The sequence below is a fragment of the Cucurbita maxima genome, unplaced genomic scaffold (assembly GCF_002738345.1).
Source record: "Cucurbita maxima cultivar Rimu unplaced genomic scaffold, Cmax_1.0 Cma_Scf00020, whole genome shotgun sequence".
Lineage (NCBI taxonomy): Eukaryota > Viridiplantae > Streptophyta > Magnoliopsida > Cucurbitales > Cucurbitaceae > Cucurbita > Cucurbita maxima.
In genome coordinates, this window is record NW_019272036.1 from 2,910,133 (window position 1) to 2,934,093 (window position 23,961).

A 23,961-nucleotide genomic window follows, 5' to 3' on the forward strand; every position below is an offset into this window, starting at 1 on the left:
ACTCCCTTGTAAAGGGTGTTTTGCTCTCCTCCCCAACCAATGTAGGACATAACAGTCATTACATGAAAAAATAAAAAATAAAATGATTAAAAAAAAAAGTGTTAATTGAGTAACATGAAGAATAATATATTTTATTTTTCAAAGTAAAAAAGAAAATTACAATTTAATTTGAATAAGTAATGAAAGTGAGGCTGCTCCTTCGAATCCCACAACCCATGAAGTGTACCACATGCAAATGCTTCAAACTGAGAGAAAAACATTATGTGAATACCCATTTTACCCTCACATATATTTTTAGTATTTAATCTTTTGTTTTTTATTTGATAGAGAATTGAGGAATTTGACCACCTCATCAATTATATATATTTTAAAAAAATAGATTTTTAAAATAATTTAGGATGGTTTTTAAAAGTAATTATATATATTTTTAGGAATTGGAAAATTAAATTATTATTAAATAAATTATAATAAGTATTATTATTTTCGTGTATATTATATAATATAGTGATCTGGCCATTTATTAATCATGTAAATTAATATAATAATTTATTATAGAATTTATGGGTAATTAATAACTGAAATAGAAACTGCGGAGTTTATGGACAAGTCAAAATTAAAATTGGAGTAAAAATGTATTTTTCTCTAAAATAAGAAAGAAGTTAAATAATTTCATATTTGGAAAAATAAAAATGAAAATGAAAATGAAAATGAAAATGAAAATGCTGTTTTGTCGTGGAGTCGACTACGTAAAGTATATGACGACATAAAGGTGAGGGGTAAAATGGGGATTTTGCAGTAGATGGGCCCCACGAGTAATGTGCCAACTCTTCCGACTTTCTTACCAAGAAACCTAAGCTTTGATTAAAACCCTAAAATTAATTCACTTCCCGACAACCAATATTCCATTTCATTTCAAAGTTCTTCAAATTTTTCTCTCAGATTTCGGTAAACCATCAATTTTTCCACTCTTTTTCTCTGTCAAAATCTTTTTCAGTTCAACTCTTTTCCTTCTTGAATAATGTGTGGAGGGGCTTTAATTTCCGGTTTCATTCCGACGACTCGCTCCCGGCGAGTCACCGGTGAACACCTTTGGCCCAATTTGAATAAACCTGGCTTCGGAAATCAGTTGTCGAAGCCGGTTAAGTCCAGTATTGTTGATATTGACGATGATTTCGAGGCCGATTTCCAGCACTTCAAGGACGAATCAGATTTGGAATTGGACGATGGAGAGCTCGTCGATGTCAAACCCTTTGCATTCTCTGCTGGTAGAAATCCTTCCGTTCCATCTGCTCGTGGTAACTTTCTTTCTCTAATTCGTTTGTTTTTACGCTTTGTCTTCTGGTATTGATTTTGAGCCTTACTGCTTTTTTGAAGTTGATCGTTTATCTGATTTCTGTTGAATTAATAGTGGTTTTTGATGCATGGCCTTCGGTTGTTCACTTTCTGTTTCAACATTCTGCTGGTTTGAGGTAGATCTGTTTTGGCCGTCAGGATTTTGGTGGATGTTTGGGATACTATGGTCTTATGTGAGGAAATTTCACTTTCTGATCATTCGGTCTCAAAGTGCAGAAGCGAATTCTTTTGAGGAACAAACTGAGACCATTTTATTGATTTAAAAAGAAAAAAATCAGGACGGGGCACCAGATCCAGCCAATAGCTGTGGATTATCATTTTTATTTGATTGCAATCAAGCTTCTCCCTTCCAATTGAACACATATTGATGAAATTAACACATAATTGAACATATTTTATGATGTTCACTGCTTTTCGAAATTTTTTATCCATTTAATTTTCTATATAAATGAAAATTCGTTTGAGTTGTCAATATTTCTGGATCGGCTAACGTAATTGCTAGACAAGTCGTTGCTTAGTGGTATTCATCTAAATGGTTGGTCATTCATAAAATGCTTGAAACCTAATTCTTGGACTCTCGCTTTATTCTTTCTTTCTATCTTTCTTTCTTTTTTGGTGGTCCTTCCAATTATTCATCTTACTGTAGCTAATGAGTGTTTTGAAAAACGTGAATCATCAGTAAACTTTTCCAAACATTTTCAACATATCTGTCGTTTGTAGTTTCTAGATCCCTTAAATTCCTTTATTTCGTCGTTATAGGAATTGATTCAATTTTGTTAGTATGTTTTTCTCTCCTCCTGATATGTGCATTCTTTCTTCCTCACTGTTTTAATAAGATTTATATACTCTGCAGCCTCAAAATCTGTAGAATTCTCTGGACAAGCTGAAAAATCTGCAAAAAGAAAGCGAAAGAATCAGTACAGGGGAATCCGACAGCGACCATGGGGTAAATGGGCAGCAGAAATTCGTGACCCCCAGAAAGGAGTCCGTGTGTGGCTTGGAACCTTCAACACTGCTGAAGAAGCTGCTCGAGCATATGATGCTGAAGCACGACGAATTCGAGGAAAGAAAGCTAAGGTCAATTTCCCCAATGAAGCTCCACAAACTAGTGGAAAGCGTTCAGCAAAAACAAACCTTCAGGAACCACTTGGCAAAACTAGCTTGACAAGGACCCAACCAAATCTAATCCAGAACAATGATTTTGTGAATAGCTCTGATGAAGAATACTATAGAACCATGGGATTCCTGGAGGAAAAACCACTTGCAAATCAACTCGTCAACATGAACTCATTCCATGGCAATGGAGACGTTGCAATAAAAGCCAGCCCACCTTCTTCTGATGTTTCCCCCATGTACTTCAATTCGGATCAAGGGAGCAACTCCTTTGATTACTCTGACTTTGGATGGGGAGAGCAGGGTGCAAAAACTCCTGAAATCTCGTCTACTCTTTCAGCTGCCATGGAAAATCAGGATTCTTACTTTGTGGAGTCTGCTTCTCCAAGGAAAAAAGTCAAGTATATCTCAGAGAATATGGTACCTCAAGGTTCTGAAAAGACCCTATCTGAGGAGCTGTCTTCTTTTGAGTCTGAGATGAAAAATTTCCAGATGCCATATCTTGATGGTGGCTGGGATACATCCATGGATGCCTTCCTTGCTGGAGAGACGGAGAACCAGGATGGCGAAAATTCAGTCGACCTTTGGACATTTGACGATCTTACAGCAATGATCGGCAGTGTCTTCTAAGCAATTCTTGTCCACCTTGCTAGGTTATGTAAATAAAAGCTACATATTAGTGAGTTCGACATCTTTATCAGTTTCTCCCAAGTCTTCCGGATTGTTTATAAAACTGCATACTCCTTCAGGATGAATCTCGTTTATTTTGCTTGTTAAAACTTGAAATGTCTCACATAAAAACTTATTGCAGGAACATTTGTCTGCCATCTGTCACGGGAATGGACGAGAGAAAGAGATCTGCCTGCATAAGCAATGACCTAACGAACATGGCCATTGGTGTGTATGTTCAATGTGAGGGCACATAGTAACTACTTGGTAGGCTCCTTTTCATGTTTCGAGACCACACTATGGGAAACTCAAAACTAATATATGCTTGTACTTATAAACTATGCTATGGATGTTGAAAACTTGTTGAATCTCAATTCTACCTTTTGTGTTTGTATGAATGATGGATGGTTGTTCCCATTCCCTTACTTCCATATCTCTTCCATATTCCATAATATTCATAAACAGAAACCGAAAAGGTTCTATTTTTGTTCTGTACTAAGGAAATGTGCAATAAAAATGTCTGTTTGGTGCATAAGTTTCTGAATGAAACTTCTCTGACCCAAAGGAAGCCAGCCATAGCTAGAGTTTTAGATCATTTTCATTGTTTCATCTTTGTCAGTAATTGCGAGTATTTTCTTTTTCTTTTTTTATAAATGAGTTGCAGCTTGAAAAGCCTGTAAGATCTGTGGAGAAGGGCATGGGGAATTCAGAGGAAAGGCAGTGGACAATCAGTGGCTATGGTTAGTTCAAAACTCAACAAAGCCAGTGATGTGCCGTTCCTTGAGCATCCCATCCCATCATCCCATCGTACTGCTTGGCCCTACTCTCCCACTCACGTGCTTTCTTCTGTAAGAGGTACTTCTTCCTATACTCTAAGCTGTTTGTTCATTGATGCATGTGATTTGATTCGTCCTTTTTCCACTCTGAATATTTTATTATTTTGCTTTTTCTGTAAAATGCCATAGTTTTTATTTTCAGGGTTTAGATTTTAAAAGAAATGTTTCCTTTAGAGAGAGATGATAGGACAATGACATCTCATCCGAAATTCTCTAAATACTTCAAAAGTTGTTTTTAATCTGTCCTTGACCGTTTTGAGATTCAAAATGAACAAGAAGTTGCTCTTTTTTGTCAAAATACCAAAATCATTGCTTTTCTTTTTTTATCAACTTTAATATTCTTATCTTGCGTGATTGAGTTGCTTTCTTTATTTCTCTTTTGAAATATGGTTCTTATTGTAATGTTACCAAATTAGTGTTTGCCATTTGTAGATATAGCAACTTTTTTAGAAAAAAATTTACAAGTATGGTAGGTCTCTTCAATGATTTTTCCTTATTTTAAAGAGGTGAGAAGCTGGAGGTTGTCGGTGGTCCAACTCCAAGATTGTAGACATAGTAAGATTTAACAGTTGAATGAACAACCTTTATACATACCAAACAGCCTCTACCTCCTATGCTAACCACGGCGATGCCTTCTCCGGTCGTTTCCCCTCTAATTCCAACTCAATTGTCACCCTCACCCCCGCTCCGAAATCTCCATCTCCGACGACTGGTTTGCCGATCATTGCTCCTCCAAGCTCCAGTCCTACTTATTGCTTCTCCTCTCCATCTGCGCCCAAAGGATTACCAAAAGAAAATCTAACTCGATTGGCATCACACATCCTATGGATTCAAATTCTAGCTTCTCCAAGCTCCAGTCCTACTCCTTCTAGGTCTCCTGTTGATTGTCCTATTGTCCCTCCCATTGCTTCTCCTCCATCTATGAACCTAACTCAATTGGCATCACACATCCTATGGATTCAAGTTCTCACTCCCACGTGTTTTTGAATTTAAAAACAAAATTTACAATTTTGAAATGGAGTTACAATTTTAAAAGTCGAACTCAATTTATTTTAATTTGAGAATATTTAAATGAGTAAGACCTCGAGGCCCAATTACTATTTCAACATCCCATTATATGAATTAATATATATATATATATATATATGTGTGTGTATGTGTATGTATGTATATACATATTTATTTATATTTCAATTTTATTTGAAATGATTAGCTTTTATGGTTGATTATAATCGTGGAGTCTTTTTCTTGTCATTCATTTATCTCAAAGCACCTTTCAGATTCTTCGTAGTGCATAATCGGTAGCTTTTTAAATCAACTTTATACAAAATTTGTATATTCACTGATTAAAATTTAAATGTAATAATCTTATCCTTCTCTCTATATATATATATATTCACATCTATTTCATCATAAGTCAATAACATTTTGATTTGATACAATCGTTTTTATGACAATTACATTTTCTAAACTTTTATTAATTAACTTATATTAATTTTTAGGGTTAAATGTTAAATGTTAATATAAAAAATGTATACTATTGAAAATTTTCCTAGTAGGCACGCTTTGTGTTAAAGACGGTCGATAGGTATATTTTTCCTAGTAGAGTATGCATCAAAAATTCAGTTAAGATTAGGGCGCTATAACTAATGCGATTTAACATATAGAACCATAGGTTAGACCTATGTGCACCTAGGGATTGGTTAAGCCAAGGGCTAACCCAGAGTGTCCTAGAATTGAGAAATGGAGTTTAAACCGCTTGAACGCTTTAAGAACCTAATAAACCTCCACGGTGTCTTAATATGATTTTAAGTAGCTTATAGAATCATGAAATTAGTTTAGTTACTATTGAGTGTAGAGTCGAGTTAGGGTTAATGCTCTAATCCCGTTAAACCGGTTCCTGAGAAGAACTAGGGAGTACATGAGTAGTTAGTTCAAGATATGGACCCCTATTGAGCATAGAAGCAGGTGAATGTATAAACTAGTCCTAGTTAGACTAAGGACTACACAAGTAAGTGCCAGGATGAAAGCCCCTATTGAGTGTAGGAACGAGTTAAGGTCGACGTCATGACTTCGTAAACTGATCTTGGAAGAGATCAGGGACTGTGGGTAAGTGGTTAGTATGAACATTTCTATTGAGTGTAGGAACGGGTCAAGGCCAACATCGTGACGCTGTAAACCAGTCCCAAAGAGGGACTAGGGACTACATAAATAGACAATCAATGAAGAATCAATTGGAGCTTCGAGACCTACACAGTAGCTTAGAGAAGTGTAACAGTTGAGTCCAAACTTCTTATAGACCAGAGGAAAGTTGAGGGAACCTATTAAGAGAAGGAAGCAATGAGAGCTAGGTTGATTGCTTACTGGGTATATTTTTTATACTCACTCATTTCCCTCTCCCCTTTAGTACTAAGAGAAGGAAGCAATGAGAGCCTACAGGTTGATTGTTTATATTTTTTATACTTACTCCTTTCTCCTTTCTTATTCATGTACAGGTCAAAATGGGGGAAGTTCTCGGGAGCTACACTGTCACAAACGGGTGCATTCCGGAGTATCAATCCATTTTTACATTTTGGATTCTTTTATATTTTGTTTTATAATTTTCCATCATGTATTTAATTTTGGTGTTGTTGATTGTTTTTCTAATTTCGATTTGATTTTCAAAACCTAAAAGATTTGTGTCACAACTAAAAAATAAATGGCAAATAAATGAATTAAAACCACATCTAACTTAAAACAAACCCGACAATTGATGCATTTTTTTGGTAGCTCAATTATATAAACTCGAGTAAATTTGTTTATGAATACGAACATAAAATTTTAAATGGATGATCCTTAAAATCATTAGGTACAAAATATATATCTATATATATATATATATATATTTCTCATATAGTACAAAACAATCAACCTGATTGCAATGACTTCTTCAAATAATAATTTTCCACTATAATCCATAAAATGAGTCAATAATATTCGGTCATTAGGATATAAAAATATAAAAATTATTTTTTAAAAAATAATTATTTTATTTTAAATTCAATTAGAATATCATAATAATGTTCGAGTTCACTCTGTTCTACTATATCGTTACAAGAACACGAAAAGAATAATACCTCTCCGTTGATTAATTCTGAAGAGATGAAGATTTCAAACGTCCATTTCTTTTTCAAAATCTTCTTCACAATTCTCTTCACCTCACATGGATCTCAAATCGGCGATGTTCCTTCATCGCATAATGGCGTCGCCTTCTTCGTCTTCGGCGATTCCCTTCTCGATCCTGGCAACAACAACTTCATCAACACTACCGAGGATTTCCGCGCCAATTTCACGCCCTACGGCGAAACTTTCTTCAACTCTCCGATCGGAAGATTCTCCGATGGCCGTCTCATTCCAGACTTCATCGGTAAATCTCAAAACAGACACTGAACTAAAACTCCAACTAGTTTCATTTTCGTTCTTACAGGATTCTTTTCTTTCAGCGGAGTACGCCAATCTGCCTCTGATTCCAGCGTATTTAGATCCTCACAGCAATCTCTACATCCATGGCGTCAATTTTGCATCCGGTGGAGGCGGCGCTTTAGTCGAAACTCACCAAGGATTCGTACGAATCAATATCAGCGATCGATCAAACCGCATCGACTTTCTCTTCGCGTTTTTCTTTTACTCTGCGGATTTGAAAGCATTTTCCGGAAATTGACTGCATCGATTTGAATTTCAGGCTATAAACATTGAAACTCAACTTCGTTATTTCAAGAAGGTGGAGAGGTCGTTAAGGAAGAAGCTCGGTGGTGCCAGAGCCAGTAGCTTGCTCTCGGACTCTGTTTATATGTTCAGTATCGGAGGAAACGATTACATCGTCGCTTTTGAAGGTTCTCCTGTTCTTGAAAAGTTCACTGAAATCGAGTACGTGAACATGGTGATCGGGAACGTAACATCCGTCCTCCAAGTAAGTTCGACTCTGATTATTTTCCCTCCTCAATTCCATCTAATCTCAAGTTTCAATTCCGTTCTTATTGCTAATTAAATTTAAATTTAGTTTAGAAGATTTCATTTGTTTCAATTTGATCCAAACTTATCCCGTAAAACTATATTCCATAGGAATTGTATGATCAATTATTGATGTTTAGTTTTTTGTTCTTAGAATTTGGGTTAGTTTTCTCACAATATCGATTCAACTTTTAATCACTAGTTGACATCGAAACTAGAGCCAAATGATTAAAAAAAAAAAAAAAAAACTAGTTGATCTTCCGATGGAGTAGAACACAATTTAAACTAGTCCTGAAATTTAACCAAATCATAGAAAGAAAAATTGTTAAATTAAATCATAAACACCAAATTGAACATTTCAGAACCTTGCCGATTTGAATTTGAAATTATTTCAGAAGATTTATGAATATGGTTTGATTTTAGTAATGTAATCGTTTGATGAGATAGGAAATATACAAGAAAGGAGGAAGGAAATTTGCATTTCTGGCAGTGCCTCCTTTAGGTTGTATGCCGCACACGAGATTGATGAAAGTGGGCGGCCATGGAAGCTGTTGGGATGAAGCTTCAGCGCTTGCAAGGCTTCACAACAAACTGCTTCCTGCTGCTCTTCAAAAGCTTACCCACGATCTCCAAGGATTCAAATACACCCTCGCGGATACCTACAATATGCTTCAAAACAGAATCGACAACCCTTCAAAATATGGTAACCAACTCTTTTCCTGTTCCATTAATCTTTCCATGTTTCTTAAATTTTCTCTATTAAGATTTGTCTCTAAAAAATAATTATAATCTTACTCTAGATCTAGATCTAATATATGGAGTTGAATCTTTTGAGTCAATGTTTACATCTTTACCTTTATGGGTAAAGATTAAAGATTTTGAGTTATGAATTATTGAGGATTAAATTAGGGTTTGTGAGATTTACATTGGTTTGAGAGAGGAACGAAGCATTCGAGGGTGGAAATCTCTACTTAGTAGACACGTTTTAAAACCGTGAAGCCGATGACGATACATAACGGCTAAAGCAGACAATATCTGCTAACGGTGGGTTTGTGCTGTTACAAATTGTATCAGAGCCGGACACTATGCCTCGCTGGGCTCCCAAGTGGAGTGGATTGTGAAATCCCATATTGGGTTGGAGAGAGGAATGAAGTATTTTTTATAAGGGTGTGTAAACCTATTCGTAGTAGGAGGGTTCTAAAAATTTTAGAATGAAGCATTATTTTTAAGGGTGTGTAAACCTCTTACTAGAATACGTTTTAAAAATCTTGAGGTGAAGTCGGAAAGAAAAGCCCAAGTGGGTTTGTACTGTTATAAATAGTATCAGAGCCAGACATTGTATGGTGTGTCAGCAAGCACGTTGGGCTCCTAAGGGGAGTGGATTGTCAGCAAGAACGCTAGGCTCACAAGGAAGATGGATTGTGAGATCCCACATCGGTTGGAGAAAGAAACGAAGTATCTCCCTAGTAAACGTGTTTTAAAAATCTTAAAAGAAAGTCCGAAAGAAAAGTGTAAAGAGAACAATATTTACGTGCGGTGATCTTGAACGGAATTATTGAGGCTAAAATGGGAGAAGTTGTGATGTGTTTGGATGAAGGTTTCAAGGATGGAAGAACAGCATGCTGTGGAAGTGGAGAGTTGAGGGGAATATATAGCTGTGGAGGAATGAGAGGACAAAGAGAATTTGAATTATGTGAAAATCCCAATGAGTATCTGTTCTTCGACTCTTACCATCCCAATGAAAGAGCTTATGAGCAGTTTGCAAAGCTGATATGGAATGGAGATGACCAATTCATTAACCCTTCCAACCTCAAACAATTCTTTCAATGTGGATCATCACAAGCTTGAACTCTATGTATACCTATCACTAAATAAAGTTTCAAAATTCACGAACTCGTGGGATATTAGACTAAGAAATCGAGTTAATGTTTGATACGTAGATCATTTGCTTATCCTAAACTAAATGTTTAATTCTTGTTGTATAAACATTGGTATTTGAAATTTATCACCATTATAAATTGTGTCCCATCTGAATATAGTTCAATAGATAAAACATCAATTATAGATATCATCTATCAAGTCAACATTTCAACTCCACGGGTAAAACTTAATAGTTAAGATATATTTTCAAAATGTTTTTAAAAAGTGGAGTTTATTTTATTATTATTATTATTTTTTTTAATTTAGGGATATTATCATGAAAAAATTTATAATTTAGAGGTGCTATCCATAATATAGCCAAAAATATATATATTGTGTTATTAGATTATGAATTTGAGATTTTAAGTCATAGTGAAAATTAAGTTTTTTTTCATAAGTATAATAATATTAATTTACTTATATTATATAATAAGTTAATTTTGTGTTTTTATATATATATATATATATATATATATATAAAACAAATTTATTATTATTATTATTATTATTATTATTATTATTATTTCCTGTTTAAAATTATTGTCAGAGATGAAGGGATCTTCCTATGAAAAACTTTATTTTATTTTTTAATAAACTGATTAATATTGATTCTCTACAGAGTTTTCTATTTCCTGTTTAATAACAATCACATGTGAATCACATCCAACTTGTCCTCTCTCACGTTCATCAACCTCTAACTCCCATTCCTTTTTTCATTATCTACAATATTTTTATGGTTTATTTTTTAAATAAAATTCAAATTGACGGTTTAATTTAGTCGGTGGGAGACCTTATCCTCTACATCGTGCTCAGATTGATACCAAATTTAAGCTTCAAATCTTTTGATCGAGGGCACATCGAACTATGTTCACTTTTGACTATGTATTTATAAGAATTAAGGGTGTTCATATGACTCGATAACTTGACTAACTCGAACTACTCAACCCAACTCATAAAGATTAGGTTGGATTATTATTATTTTTTTTTTGTCCAGTTTGGGTTGGATCGATTTTTTTAAAAATCGAAAATTCAATTTGATTTATAGGCATTTTTTTGGTCGTGTCAACTCAACTCACTCGAAAATAGGGTCCCAACCCTACTTGACTTTTTAAAAAAATTAAGAATGTTTAATATTTATAACAAATGTTATTGATGCGTTGTCACTCGTAGTTAGTTTCATATTTGAATTTTATAAAATTTTAATTATTAATATAACATGTATTTTTTTTTTTATAAAAAAAATAATTAAAGAATAATCCGACAACCCAACCCAACCCAACCTAACCCATTTTGAAAATAGACGGTTGGGTTGGATTGAGTTGTGAATTCTAATCGAATTCCTCGAGTCACCAACCTAATCATCCCGAAAATTTAGATCAGTCTAAAAGATTTTTCCAATTCAACTCGTATACACCTCTAATAATAACTATACAAAAAATACGATAAGACCACACCCACACGTTTAGTATCGTGATCACAATAACAAAGACTTTAATCATATAAATTATTATTTCGGTTAATGAATTAAGCAATCTATTAGTTATAATAAGCATTTGAAACGAACTCTATAACATTTTTTGAGTCATTTTCCAAAAAGATAAAGAATCTAAAATGAAGAATATAACAATATAATGTATATCTTCAAAGTGAAGGCATCAAATATATTTTTTTTAAAGCATATAATAAAATAGAATATTTCATAAAATAATTGTACATATTCCATTTTTTTTAACTTAGGCTCAAAATCACTCAAATAAATAAACAAATAAAACTCTCTCTATCTTTATATATATATATATATATATATATAAATATTTATTTATTTAAATTATGATTTAAAGAAGTAAAGGCTGCAAGTGGGAGATCCCACTTTCCCCAACCCTTTCAATCTCAAATCCCCAAGTATTGGTCTGTGTCATCTTATTAGGTAACCCATTCATTTATTTATTTATTTATTTATTTATTTAGCTTAACCTGACCAACCGGAGAATGGAGAATCGACCGACTCGAACTATCTAATCCAAATCATAAAGGTTGAATTGGGTTAGATTTTTTTCACTTTGGGTTAATTTAGGTTCGTGGGTTGGCACTTTTTTAGTTAAGTCAATCTGCGTAAGTCAAAAATAAAGCTACAATTCAACCCTATTTACTGTACAATATTATTATTAAGATTAAAAATATTTTATTTTTGTAATTAATATTAGTAATGTGTTATGACTTGTAAATGTTTGATATTTGAATTTCATCGTATTTTAGTTATTAATATAATATATATCGTGAATAAATAATATAACAATTTCACCATTCAACTCAGCCCGACTCAAAAATAGATGATTGGGTTGAGTTGGATTGAGTTTGAAGCTATATTCGAGTTGCTCACTTCTATTTAAAATTAAAAATAAATAAACACGGAATAAATTCAAGCTTGAACCATTTATTTTTTTTTTAATATCAAAATCAAAAGCACTTTTTCCATAAATTGAGGGTGACTTCCAAATTTTAAATATGCATATTCAAATAAATAAAAATAAACTCAAAATTATAATAGACAAAATTCCAAGAATTTTTCTATTATTGTTTTCTTGGGGTTATTTATTGTTTATTAAAAGGGTTGAAATTATTAAGCATATTTTATCTAAAATACAAAAAAATATATTTTTTATTTAAATTTTATCCAACAAAAAGTATAATAAACTCGTTTAATTAAAAAAAAAATATATAAAAATAGTAAAAATCTATTAAAAAATTTTAAAATTTATGTACGTGTTAAATATAAAATTGGATGATTAAATTTGTAATTAATTTTTTTTTTTTTTTTATAATTTGAAGAAATCTTTTAAATTCGAATAATTTTTAAAAAAATTTCTGACTTGGATTTTAATACAAATAATAAAAATAAAATAAAAAAATTAATTTTATTTATTTATTTATTTTCAATTTAGGGAAGTCAAATTTATAACATTTACATGTGAATTTCCAAGTCAAGATAGATTGGAATTTCGAATCACTCAAAAAGCCTCTTTGACTTTTTTTCTTTTTCTATTTTTTCTTTTTAAATTTTTAATTATTGCTCGACAACTATTTTTAATTATTCAAAATTAATGGGTTTTGTTATGGTCACCTTTGTACCTACCAGAGTTGCTCACCCACAGTCACCTGACTTTTATAAATTTATTTCTTGTATTTTAAAAAATACAAAAATATTAAAATTAAATTTTTTTAAAAAAAATCAATTTTCATTTATAATAATGTCCGACTTCTTTGTTACGAACCAATTTATGAGATTTCGAGAAATTGGACTGTGTCAAAAATACAAAATCAAACCCAAATAAAATAAAGCAAAACATTGAAAATGTATAAAATACGGTAAAATTTTGTGTAGTTTTAAAATACATGCATTACAAGTGTAAAAAATTCCAAGTGACTGTGCAATTCTAAAAGAATATAACTAACTAACGCCTTGTGTTGACACCCCTTTGTGACAGTGCAATTCTCGAGCACCTCCCCACCTCGACCGGTACCTAAAAAGAGAAAGAAAAATGAGTGAGTATATCATCCAAATCCCACCGCTAGTAGACATTATCTATTTTGACCCGTTACAAATAATATCAGAGCTAGTCATCAAACAGTGGGGTCGAAGTAGAGTAGACTCTCTTTATGATAGAGAGGGGTCCACTTTTTATCCCGAAAAACGGATCCGGAGAAGGCCACGTGGCACATAAATCAAGCGCGTACAAAAAGTGGTCTGTAGACATGAGAGTGTGGTATATCTATTATCTCCAAGTGGGAACCTGAGAAAATGATTTGTTTCTCAACCCATCACAGATAGGACACGTGGTCTCATGTCGGCCGAGGAAGAAAGACAAAAATTAGTTGTGGCTTGCACATTTTCACGTTGTGGAAATTAAAAGGTCCACGTATTTGCCACATCAACCGCCAGCTGTCTCCAGCAAAGCCGGAGATCTGGCCACGTTTGAAAATGTCAATTTCCCCTTGCCGTACGATGTAGATCATACGGTCAACATCTTACCTCCATATAATTTAATTAAAACACAAATCATTTTCCACATAATAAATCCACCAACATTATTATAATAAGGTTTGACATAAATAATAATATTAAAAAAATAATAAAATTCAATTTCTTGGCCAGCTTTGCTTCCTTTGATTAGTTCTCAAATTTGATTAAGCATCATGTTTGATGGTTGTGCAAGCAAAGAATTTCATTTATGCCCCTCCATATAATAATATTTTTTATTTTATTTTTTTAGTAATATTTATAGCGTTTCAAATCTGGAAAAAACGTTCCACGCCCAAAATTTATATTGGTACCTGATAGCCCCGACATTCCCTTATCAAACTAGTCACATCACCGAACAGTCATTTTCAATTCTTTTAAGTCTTTTCTAGCCAACTTATCATAGGATCGCTCTCATTCAAACGTGGTCTCGGTTTATTCATACACTTCTCATTTACTCGAGTGTTACATGCTCAACCGCTTCCGATTTAGTTCATCCCTAAATCACATTCTATCAGAAGAGGGACTGTTCTCCTACTTTAAAATTTAATAATATATTATAAATTATAATTACAATTTTACCTTATATGCATTATATTAGCAAATTGTGTATGATTAGAGCATCATTAATTCATTAAATACCATTTAATCAATAATTAGTCTATAATTATTTAGTAAGTTTATAATTCAAACCGCTTGAACATCTGACCTATTAATTAATAGTTCATGTCAATTAAAAAAATGCTGGTAGTCTTTATCGTAACTATAACGGTCCTAAGGTAGCGAAATTCCTTGTCGGGTAAGTTCCGACCCGCACGAAAGGCGTAACGATTTGGGCACTATCTCGGAGAGAGGCTCGGTGAAATATACATGTCTGTGAAGATGCGGACTACCTGCACCTGGACAGAAAGACCCCTATGAAGCTTCACTGTTCCCTAGGATTGACTTTTGGCCTTTCCTGTGCAGCTTAGGTGGAGGGCGAAGAAGGCCCCCTTCCAGGGGGGTCCGAGCCATCAGTGAGATACCACTCTAGAAGAGCTAGAATTCTAACCTTGTGTCAGAACCTACGGGCCAAGGGACAGTCTCAGGTAGACAATTTCTATGGGGTATAAGCCTCCCAAACGGCTATCATTTCAAAATTCAAAATTTGAAAATACGCTCGTATATTTGAACGTTATATTCTCGTAGAGTTTTATTTTACAAGATAATAATAATAATATTTTTTATTACCTTTTATATTAGCTAATGGGAAGACTAGAAGCAAGGAAGGTAGGCAACGGAAGGCACATAGGCATATTCGCTTATAATTTCTCAATATATTTCTCTTTCTTTATTCCTTTTATTAATTGTTAAATTATTGACTTATTTTTTTTTTCATTTTAAAAAAATATTTTAATGTAATTTTTTTTAAGTGAATTATGAGGACATTCCTCCACGCAAGGGATGGAAATTATAAATAATTGCAATAAAGTGAAAAGACAAAATAGCCCTAACAAACGGAGTAATAAAAAATTAAAAAGAAATAATAATAATAATAATAAAGCTTGCTTTAAAACGTGAACCCCAAAATCATCTTGAGCCGTGTTAAGTCGGTCGGTTAAAATGGGGAAGCGGTTGAGTTGACTCAGTGACTCGGCCGGTTCGGTAATTGAGTTACCCACCAATGGAAGTGTTTCCAGAAAGAACACAATGATTGGGCGGCCTATAATTAGTATGACGGCGGATTAATTACCATTTTACAATTTATTTTTTTTTTACTTAAATAAAAGGAAGAAAAAGAAAAAAAAAAAAAAAAAAAAACCCGGAATTTTATTTTATTTAATTTTCTCTGTTTTATCAATTAATATTATTACCTTAATTTGTGTGGATACAGTCTTCGAAGCTGTTTTCTGCCATTGTTCTGCTGCAGCCTCCCTTGTTCTTCTTCATCCTTCGAGTACGATCTGCTTGTTTTCATCTCTATTTCTTCAAAAAAGCTGTTCATCTTTGTATTTTCATTAGCGGTTCGATTTCTTCTACTTGTTGTGTTGCGTCATTTCTCCTCTTCCTTCACTTATTATGTTGAATTCTGTTCTGTTATCGTTTTGGTGGTCTGATTCTATGGAGTTGTTGTTCTTGAGCATTTTTTTCTTTTGTCTTCGTCTTGCGAGGGTAGATGTGTGTTGACTGCTTTACTGATTGAGGTTTTTTTGAGGATTTTTGTGCAGCGAGGGAAGTTTGTTTTTGAGTTTGAGTTTTTGAGTTTTGCGTGGTTGGGAGTTTGGTTTTTGGTGGTGAGGCCGGGCCTTGAGGCTCGGAGATCGAAACTATGGGTGCGGAGACTGAGCAACAAAGCTTGATTCATGATACACTCGATCCCAATTCTCACTGCTTGCAGAAATTCAGGCTCTACGAGACGCGTTCGGTAAATATCTCTTACTTGAAAATTCAAAACGCGTTTCCTTTATCTGTAATCTGATTCTGCAGGATTTTTGTGGTCATTTCCGTAAGTTTTTGAAGTTCTGAATCAGTTATTCAACTTGTTTATGATTGAGTATGATTTTGATTTCTACTCTTGATTTGTCGGGTCGACTTCGGCGATTTCCGTTTAATTCTCCTCATGGGTATTTCAAAATTGATCCGTGGCCTCCTTGAGCTCGATTTGTGCGATTTTAGAGTCTGAGGATCTGCGTTAGAGGAGGAAATCGTTATGTTCAGAAGATGTGCTATCTTCAATACGAACTGGATTTCGCCCTATCTGAACTTACATAGACCTGCTCAAAGTTTTTCTTGTATGCATTGGTTCCTTTTGAAAATTTTTGAGGTAGCAGGAGTCTCTGATTGGATTCTTACCTAGTTTCTCTAAATGGGTTGGTTCGATATATCGTTGCTGATTTCTTTTGTTTACGCTGTAATCATATTTTACAAAATGCCTGCCATAATCATATGCCTTCTTGGTGGACCAGAATTTTTACATGATTGGAAGAGACAAGAACCGAACGTTCTGGAGAGTGTTAAAGATCAGCAGACTGGAGCCTAGCGATCTAAATATTCTTGAAGATTCTACCGCATACACAGATAATGAGTGTTTTGACCTGCTGAAGCGGATACATGAAGGAAACAAACTGACGGGTGGGCTTAAATTTGTGACCACCTGTTATGGAATTGTTGGTATGTTAGCGCCATGTGTTCGTATTTGCACATTTTTCGATCTTCTTTCTTCAGAACTTATGGTTTCAACCGTTACAGGTATCATCAAGTTTTTAGGACCGCATTACATGTTATTGATAACAAAGCGAAGAAAGATTGGAACTATTTGCGGCCATCCAATTTATGCAATTTCGAAGAGCGAAATGATTCCAATTCCAAATTCTACTGCACGGTCCAATTTGGCTATTTCTAAGGATGAAAACAGGTCTTTAGTCCATTTTTCATGTAAATGTAATGTCCTTGGTTCTTAAAGGAAACCTAAGGGGTAGCTTTCAGAAATAGTGTCCATATGTACTGACATTTAGATTTTTGTTGTCCTATCTTACTCTGATGACATTGACAATTGAAATCTTGGAAATAATTCTTTTATTTGTTATTTGTTAGGAGTAGTTGAGTTCAACACCATGGAGGTGGTAATATATTTGTAGTCTATTTTGTTAATACACCCTTTGGTGTAAAGTTATTGATTCAAGTTCGTGTACAAATGATGCCATACTTCTCTTGGTTCTCATTCCTTACCTTTTTTTTTTTATATGAGATCTTTCGTATTTTAAGTTAGAAATATGAATATAGCTCTATATGTATCCTTCCTTTTAGAAGTTTCATATAAATAATGTAGTACCTCTTTATTACCTGTCAAGTGTACCAGGATGTGATGTTTGTAATACGTGTCGAATAACGCAAGGTAGTATGAATTTAGAGGGGAAAGTTACTTACTTGCCTTCCCTTTACTTTTTTTGTTTAGCATTTGAATAAATTTCTGTCTTTCACTTAATTATTTGTTTTTTTAATTTGATGCTAATATGTTTCTTGTTGTCTCCTTATTGATTTAGATACAAGAAGCTCTTACGCACAGTGGATCTTAGGAAAGACTTCTTTTTCAGCTACTCATACAATGTCATGCGTAGCCTTCAAAAGAACATGTGTGATAATAAGACAGGGCATGTACTTTATGATACAATGTTTGTCTGGAACGAGTTTTTAACTCGTGGAATCCGGAATATTCTCAAGAATACCATCTGGACTGTTGCGTTAGTGTATGGTTTCTTTAAACAGGTATGGTTTTATGATTTATAGATATTGGCTGTTGCACATCAATAGATACTTTACATAAGTAAATTGTTTCTGATTTCAGCCCTTTTTGTTGACATCAGGAATTGAAGTGCTTTTGCCTTTTCATATTTGAGTTCATAATTGCATTCATCTATTACTCTGACTGCATTTTCTATGTTTGTTACTTTTGTTGCATTGTTCTTTTCCTCGCCATGGCTTTTTGTTAAGGCAATAATTACATTTTCAATCCAGCTCTAGTACAGGTTTTACTGCATTTTGGTGCAGTATCAGGGTTTTTCAGACAATAAATACTTTGTGCTTTGTTTGTCCAGGTTGATCTTTCTCTTTCAGGCAGAGATTTCAAGTTGACACTCATTGCTAGACGATCACGTCATTATGCTGGTACACGGTATGTACTTATTGCCTTTGCGGACACTTGCAATAAGATTAAGTTCATATTTGACTTTTGATCTGAATCTGACTACAATGCTTTGTGTTGTGCATGCCCACTCACGCAGAAGCATCTACTATCTTGATCACATAGATCCTATTATTAAATATTTGCTGATTCTTTCCTTTATATCCAATTGTTTTTTAGCTATAATTACGGAATTATGTCTAAAGAACTGCGGATTATCCATTTTCCTGCAAGCCATCTTATATTTTATTGTTCTGTTATTTTGTGAAGATTTCTAAAAAGAGGTGTTAACGAGAAGGGAAGAGTAGCTAATGATGTCGAAACAGAACAAATTGTTTTCGAAGAAGATGCTTCTGATGGGCGACCAACTCAAATAAGTTCAGTGGTGCAAAACCGGGGATCGATCCCTCTCTTTTGGTCTCAGGAGACCTCACGGCTGAATATTAGGCCCGATATCATATGTATGATTGTAGCCTGTTTATGTTGTGTTCTTTTATTGGTAATTTCTCAAACCTGTCGCTGCAATCGTTTTTTCCTTCCAGTGTCAAAGAAGGACCAGAATTACGAAGCTACAAGACTACATTTTGAGAATCTTGTTTTGAGATATGGAAACCCAATAATTATATTGAATTTGATTAAGGTATTTCCTTGTTAATAATTTTGTTTTTAGTTCTATGCTCTAAGCTATTGCGTTCATTATTTATGTTCCTGTGACCTATGTTATTCGATCTTTTGTCTTCTGTTTTAATCCATTCTCTTTCTACTATATGTAAAATCATTTGTGAAATAGACGCGCGAGAAGAAGCCGCGAGAAAGCATCCTACGTGCTGAGTTTTCAAATGCTATAAAGTATATAAATAAGAGTTTATCTGCAGAGAACCGCCTAAGATTCCTCCATTGGGATTTGAACAAGCATGCGAAAAGGTATTATAGCCATTCTGTGGTTGGCAGTAACGTTTTTCTATTGAAACTGATTATTTATACGTGATTATAATTTTTATGAGAACTGTTTCTGCAGCAAAGCTTCCAATGTTTTGATGCTGCTTGGAAGGGTTGCTACATATGCATTGAACTTAACTGGCATCTTCTACTGTCAAATAGATTCAAATTTAGGCTCAGAGGAGTTGTTAAGCTGGACCAACCTTAAGTAAGTCTTACAGAGTAGTTTATTGCTTGTATGAAACTTATTCCCTCATACTTGCTTATTTGGATGTAAGGATTGTTCCAGGTTACCCCATTTTGCATGATATGTCTGACCAACATTGCCTATGTTTCAATGCATCAGGAAAAATCAGGGTATTGATTCTTCCGGGGAGAATCTATCAACAGAAGAAGAAAATGGGGAAAATTCAGAAAAAGATGTTAGTAGGGCGTATGGTATTGATATACTTGAAAATCATCCAGTTGCAATGTTTCAAAACGGTGTCCTAAGGACCAATTGTATAGACTGTTTAGACCGGACAAATGTTGCCCAATATGCCTATGGGCTAGTTGCTTTAGGACGTCAATTACATACTTTAGGGTTAACTGATTCCCCAAATATTGATCTGGACAACCCTTTGGCGGAGGATTTGATGCGGGCTTATGAGAACATGGGTGACACCCTTGCATTACAGTATGGTGGCTCTGCTGCACATAATAAGGTACTTCTATATGGATCATAAAGGCTTCTATAATATTTTGACTAGCATGAAAAATCTTAGTCACGCATTAATTATGCTTCTTTAACAAGTTGTATAGTTCAACTATTTAGTTAGATTTGAGTATTCTTAGTCAGGTCGAAGACTCGTTTTGCTGGGTAACAATAGGCTTGATACAAACAACTAAACTGATTAATCTGTCGACACCCTCATGTAGAGTTTTAATACTTATGGTTTTATCATGTGGTTCCCTAATACTAAGGATTTTTACCCCACATTTGTTTGTTGCAGCATTGATACTCCCTGACCAAAAAGTTATATACTATTTAAGCTGTTGTTGTTACCTTTTGCTTGGATGCTTTATAACACCATCTTCAATCTCTCACTCACTCTTGCTTTCAAACTTTCTTTCCAAAATCTCTCCGCCTTGTCTTCTAAAACCTTTTTCTCAAATCGAGGCCAAAGGCTTGAGTATACGTTGCCTGGCCGTAGGCGACGCGATCGAAAGTTGGCTTGACTCACTCAGTGCTGAGAGTGAGTGCCGCACAATCAGTAAATCCGCTGCCAAGAAAAAGGCGATTGTGACAGTTAACTGTTTTGAAGTCCGATAATATTTTTTGGTTGTGAAGTCCCTACTTGAATGGCCTTAAGGCATGTCCTGTGCTTTTCATGCTTGTGCTTGACCTGCTACTCTGAGTTGCCTGTCATCTATATATAATTTTTTATTCACATCCCACAGATATTTTCCCAGAGGAGAGGCCAGTGGAAAGCTGCAACGCAGTCTCAGGAGTTTTTTAGAACACTACAACGTTATTGCAGCAATGCATATCTAGATGCTGAGAAGCAACGTGCCATTAACGTGTAAGTCAGAGATTCATAGTGTCCGCAAGTTGTATAAATTTTGCACCTGGAAGAAATAACGGACTATTTGACATGGTATTTGGTCAGGTTCTTAGGTTACTATCAACCACAGCCGGGAAAGCCAGCATTGTGGGAATTAGACTCCGACCAACATTACGATCTTGGGAAACGCTTTCCTGATCTTATTGATGATAATGTCAGGTACATCTTTATGCTCTATGAATTTAACCGACATTCTGCAGATTGCATATTGAGTGTAGCATAGAAGGAAACATGAGAAATAACACTACGCACTCTATGCTATCTTTTGTTATTCTTGGTTAAAGAGTTGACTGGTAATTAGTATTTTAAATGGAAATTTTCACCCTTCTGAAGGACGTCTTTTAAAAGATCACTATCAGATGGCAATATACTTGGTCAGAGTGAGTCTGATCTTGTACATGACGGAAGCAGCAGGGGCTTTCCTCATTTGAACGAAAAATGTAATACAGGCTTCTCAGACCCTGCACCAGAGGTCTCAACTTGCGAATCTGATGTATCTCTTTGCAGGTATGGAACATCAAATTTCCTATACTTTTTCTTGTTACATTATAGGATTTGTTATGTGATAATAACAAAATGTAATTATCCTAAAATTTCTCCAAGTAAGCTTTTAAGATTTCAACTCTTTTCTTGTGCATTGTGCAATAGACTGTTCTCGACTTGACTAATAAACAAGTATCTACAAATTTATGTATTGTCATGTTTCACCAAATGATGACGCTTGAAATATTTTGGTCATTGTCATAGGTATACTCCCTCTATGTGCCGTACACATACTCATGAAAACGTGCAGGATGATCAAATGCTTGAAATTGATCATATTTGTCACGATGAACGTAGAGATTCAGGCAGCTGGTCAAATTTTCTGGATATGGACTGGATTTCTTCGTCTGGGAATTCTTGTGAAGATGAGTTATGTGAAAGGTATTTCTATTTTTTTGTGCATTCTGTTCTAAGATATGAAAAGCATTATTATTGCTTTTGCTCGCCTCTCAATTCTCACTGTCATTACGACTTTTTTGCTTCTTCCTGCCATCGATTCACATTGATTTTCCTTGGAACAATTTTATTTTGGATTCCATGATGTGCGAACTGAAACCTTAAAAGAAGTATCAATGAAGTCTGTCTAAGAATTATAATCGACCTTTGATTATTTACTGTTTTTTATTGCCTTCTGTAGCTTTTGGTTTCTTAAGCAGGAATCTGTTTACTAATTATTATACATGGTTGATAGGTCTGTCGCCAGTCTTTCATCGGAAAATGTTGCAAGTGAGATGAAGATTGACTTTATGTCATCTGCAAGTGAGTCTGGATCAAGCTCAAAGGTCAGTTGTTTATATTTAATCTCACCCATTTGGCGCTTGACATATTATGTCTGTATGCTTTTGTTAGTGGATGGAAACCAATTCCATTGGATTCAGTACAATTTTCCCCAACCAAACACTAGGAATCACTGCATCACTCATAAGATAGAAAGTTACTATGAACAATTCAGGATACTTAATCAATTGTGCAGTTCAGATTTAGAACAACCTTATTAACTTGGCCCTTTCTTCTTCCTGCAAAAACTGGATAAAAAAACATCTTACTAATCAGTTCATTTGTGTTCTTTAGGTTAAACAACGGTGTGGAACTGACCTTAGTCACGACGATATCAATATGAAATACTCCGAACACTTTGTCGACTGGGTCAGTCATGGTGGGATACTCTTCTGGTGAAAAGCTTACTCAAAGTCACTAATCAACATTGATATCTTTCATCTGATTAATTACATCCGAAGGATGTAATTTCTGTAGCCAAAAGTGAAAACATAACATCATCAGTCAGCTCGACATGGCGGTAAAAAACGACGGTAAGATGGTCTGCAGAAAGAGGGAGGAGGGAGAGATGAATAGTTGCTATTATGCAGAAATTTTTGTTGGAGTTCAATCTTCAGGTCACCTGGGAGGGAGTAGCAGTGAATGATCTGAGTGTAGACCAGACCTCTCCCCCCTTAAAAAGAGGCAAAAAGAAAGGTGGAAGTAGAAGAAGAATAAGAGTATATGAAGCGCTAACTCTCTATGTATCTGGAGCCGCACAATAAAATCCAGGTTCTTAATTCTCATAGTTTTCATCTTGTAAATATTTCTCCAAATTAACAATTGCAGACATAATCTCTTCTTCAACTCCCTATTTGTGAATTATTGACAACAGTTATATATAAATCTGTGACAAACAAAAAAATAAGGTATTTTTCATATGCAGCCGTCAGAAGATCAGTTCATTATCTTTGTTTTACCCTTTTATCTCTTTATGTAAAGTACATACCCGCCCACTACTAGCTAGCAGATATTGTCTTCTTTGGATTTTTTCTTTCGGGCTTCCCCTCAAGGCTTCAAAACGCGTCTGCTAGGAGAAGGTTTCTACACTCTTATAAAGAGAGTTTCGTTCTCCTCTCCAACCAATGTAGGACTCTCACACTTTATTACACCAACACCTTGTGTTCATGTACAGTTTTCGGTCTAATAAGGTTGTTTGGAAGTTTTGATTGGGTTTTTTTTATGAAATTTTGATTTTGTTTGTTATGTGATTGAGTTTTTTTATGTAGTTTTTGTCTATATAATCTCTCTTTTTGATAAGAGTGAGCTATAATCATCTGTGACATGCCTACGCTACAACTGCATTTCTTGTTTACTTAGATATATTCATTTTTTAAATTTAAAATTTAGTTGAAATATAAATACATATTTTTTTTAAATATATATATATTAAAAATTAAAAAAAATTAAAAAAAAAATTAAAATATTAACTATGGTGTACAATAAAATATTATGTCAACAAAAATGGTTTAGATGAGAGTTTTTTTTTTTTTTTTTTTT

The 23,961-nt window shown here is 34.2% G+C and overlaps 3 protein-coding genes across 6 annotated transcripts; all 3 read left to right on the plus strand.

Annotated features, from left to right (window-relative positions):
* The first annotated feature begins 870 nt into the window (after window positions 1–870).
* On the plus strand, window positions 871–3,670 carry LOC111494532 (ethylene-responsive transcription factor RAP2-12-like). The gene is made up of 3 exons (XM_023144483.1): window positions 871–1,295; window positions 2,207–3,145; window positions 3,278–3,670. Exons 1-2 carry the CDS (start codon window positions 1,019–1,021, stop codon window positions 3,094–3,096), a joined length of 1,167 nt encoding a protein of 388 aa, XP_023000251.1. The 5' UTR covers window positions 871–1,018; the 3' UTR covers window positions 3,097–3,145; window positions 3,278–3,670.
* A 3,357-nt stretch (window positions 3,671–7,027) lies between these two features.
* LOC111494533 (GDSL esterase/lipase 5-like) lies at window positions 7,028–9,977 on the plus strand. Its single transcript, XM_023144484.1, has 5 exons — window positions 7,028–7,377; window positions 7,454–7,575; window positions 7,693–7,920; window positions 8,409–8,664; window positions 9,559–9,977. The coding sequence occupies exons 1-5, from the start codon at window positions 7,113–7,115 to the stop codon at window positions 9,807–9,809; spliced, it is 1,122 nt and encodes a 373-aa protein (XP_023000252.1). The 5' UTR covers window positions 7,028–7,112; the 3' UTR covers window positions 9,810–9,977.
* A 5,750-nt stretch (window positions 9,978–15,727) lies between these two features.
* Window positions 15,728–23,369, plus strand: LOC111494529 (phosphoinositide phosphatase SAC2-like). Of its 4 annotated transcripts, none has more exons than XM_023144478.1 (16): window positions 15,728–15,835; window positions 16,107–16,303; window positions 16,845–17,049; window positions 17,128–17,293; window positions 17,922–18,144; window positions 18,474–18,550; window positions 18,830–19,199; window positions 19,350–19,483; window positions 19,578–19,706; window positions 19,845–20,202; window positions 20,939–21,060; window positions 21,148–21,261; window positions 21,436–21,609; window positions 21,850–22,026; window positions 22,337–22,427; window positions 22,717–23,369. In XM_023144478.1, exons 2-16 carry the CDS (start codon window positions 16,208–16,210, stop codon window positions 22,819–22,821), a joined length of 2,541 nt encoding a protein of 846 aa, XP_023000246.1. In that variant the 5' UTR covers window positions 15,728–15,835; window positions 16,107–16,207; the 3' UTR covers window positions 22,822–23,369. The 4 variants fall into 4 exon arrangements, with proteins under 4 accessions (XP_023000246.1, XP_023000247.1, XP_023000249.1 ...); XM_023144479.1 differs by having other exon boundaries at window positions 15,758–15,902; XM_023144481.1 differs by having other exon boundaries at window positions 15,760–16,303; window positions 18,830–19,020; window positions 19,102–19,199.
* The last annotated feature ends 592 nt before the right edge of the window (window positions 23,370–23,961 follow it).

Coding starts and splice junctions, on each gene's coding strand:
- LOC111494533 (XM_023144484.1), top strand. CDS start 7,113: ATGAAGATTTCAAACGTCCATTTCTTTTTCAAAATCTTCTTCACAATT. Junction 7,378..7,453: donor TCTCATTCCAGACTTCATCG/GTAAATCTCAAA, acceptor CTTTTCTTTCAG/CGGAGTACGCCAATCTGCCT. Junction 8,665..9,558: donor CGACAACCCTTCAAAATATG/GTAACCAACTCT, acceptor GTTTGGATGAAG/GTTTCAAGGATGGAAGAACA.
- LOC111494532 (XM_023144483.1), top strand. CDS start 1,019: ATGTGTGGAGGGGCTTTAATTTCCGGTTTCATTCCGACGACTCGCTCC. Junction 1,296..2,206: donor TTCCGTTCCATCTGCTCGTG/GTAACTTTCTTT, acceptor TATACTCTGCAG/CCTCAAAATCTGTAGAATTC.
- LOC111494529 (XM_023144478.1), top strand. CDS start 16,208: ATGGGTGCGGAGACTGAGCAACAAAGCTTGATTCATGATACACTCGAT. Junction 18,551..18,829: donor CGTCATTATGCTGGTACACG/GTATGTACTTAT, acceptor TATTTTGTGAAG/ATTTCTAAAAAGAGGTGTTA. Junction 20,203..20,938: donor GCTCTGCTGCACATAATAAG/GTACTTCTATAT, acceptor CACATCCCACAG/ATATTTTCCCAGAGGAGAGG.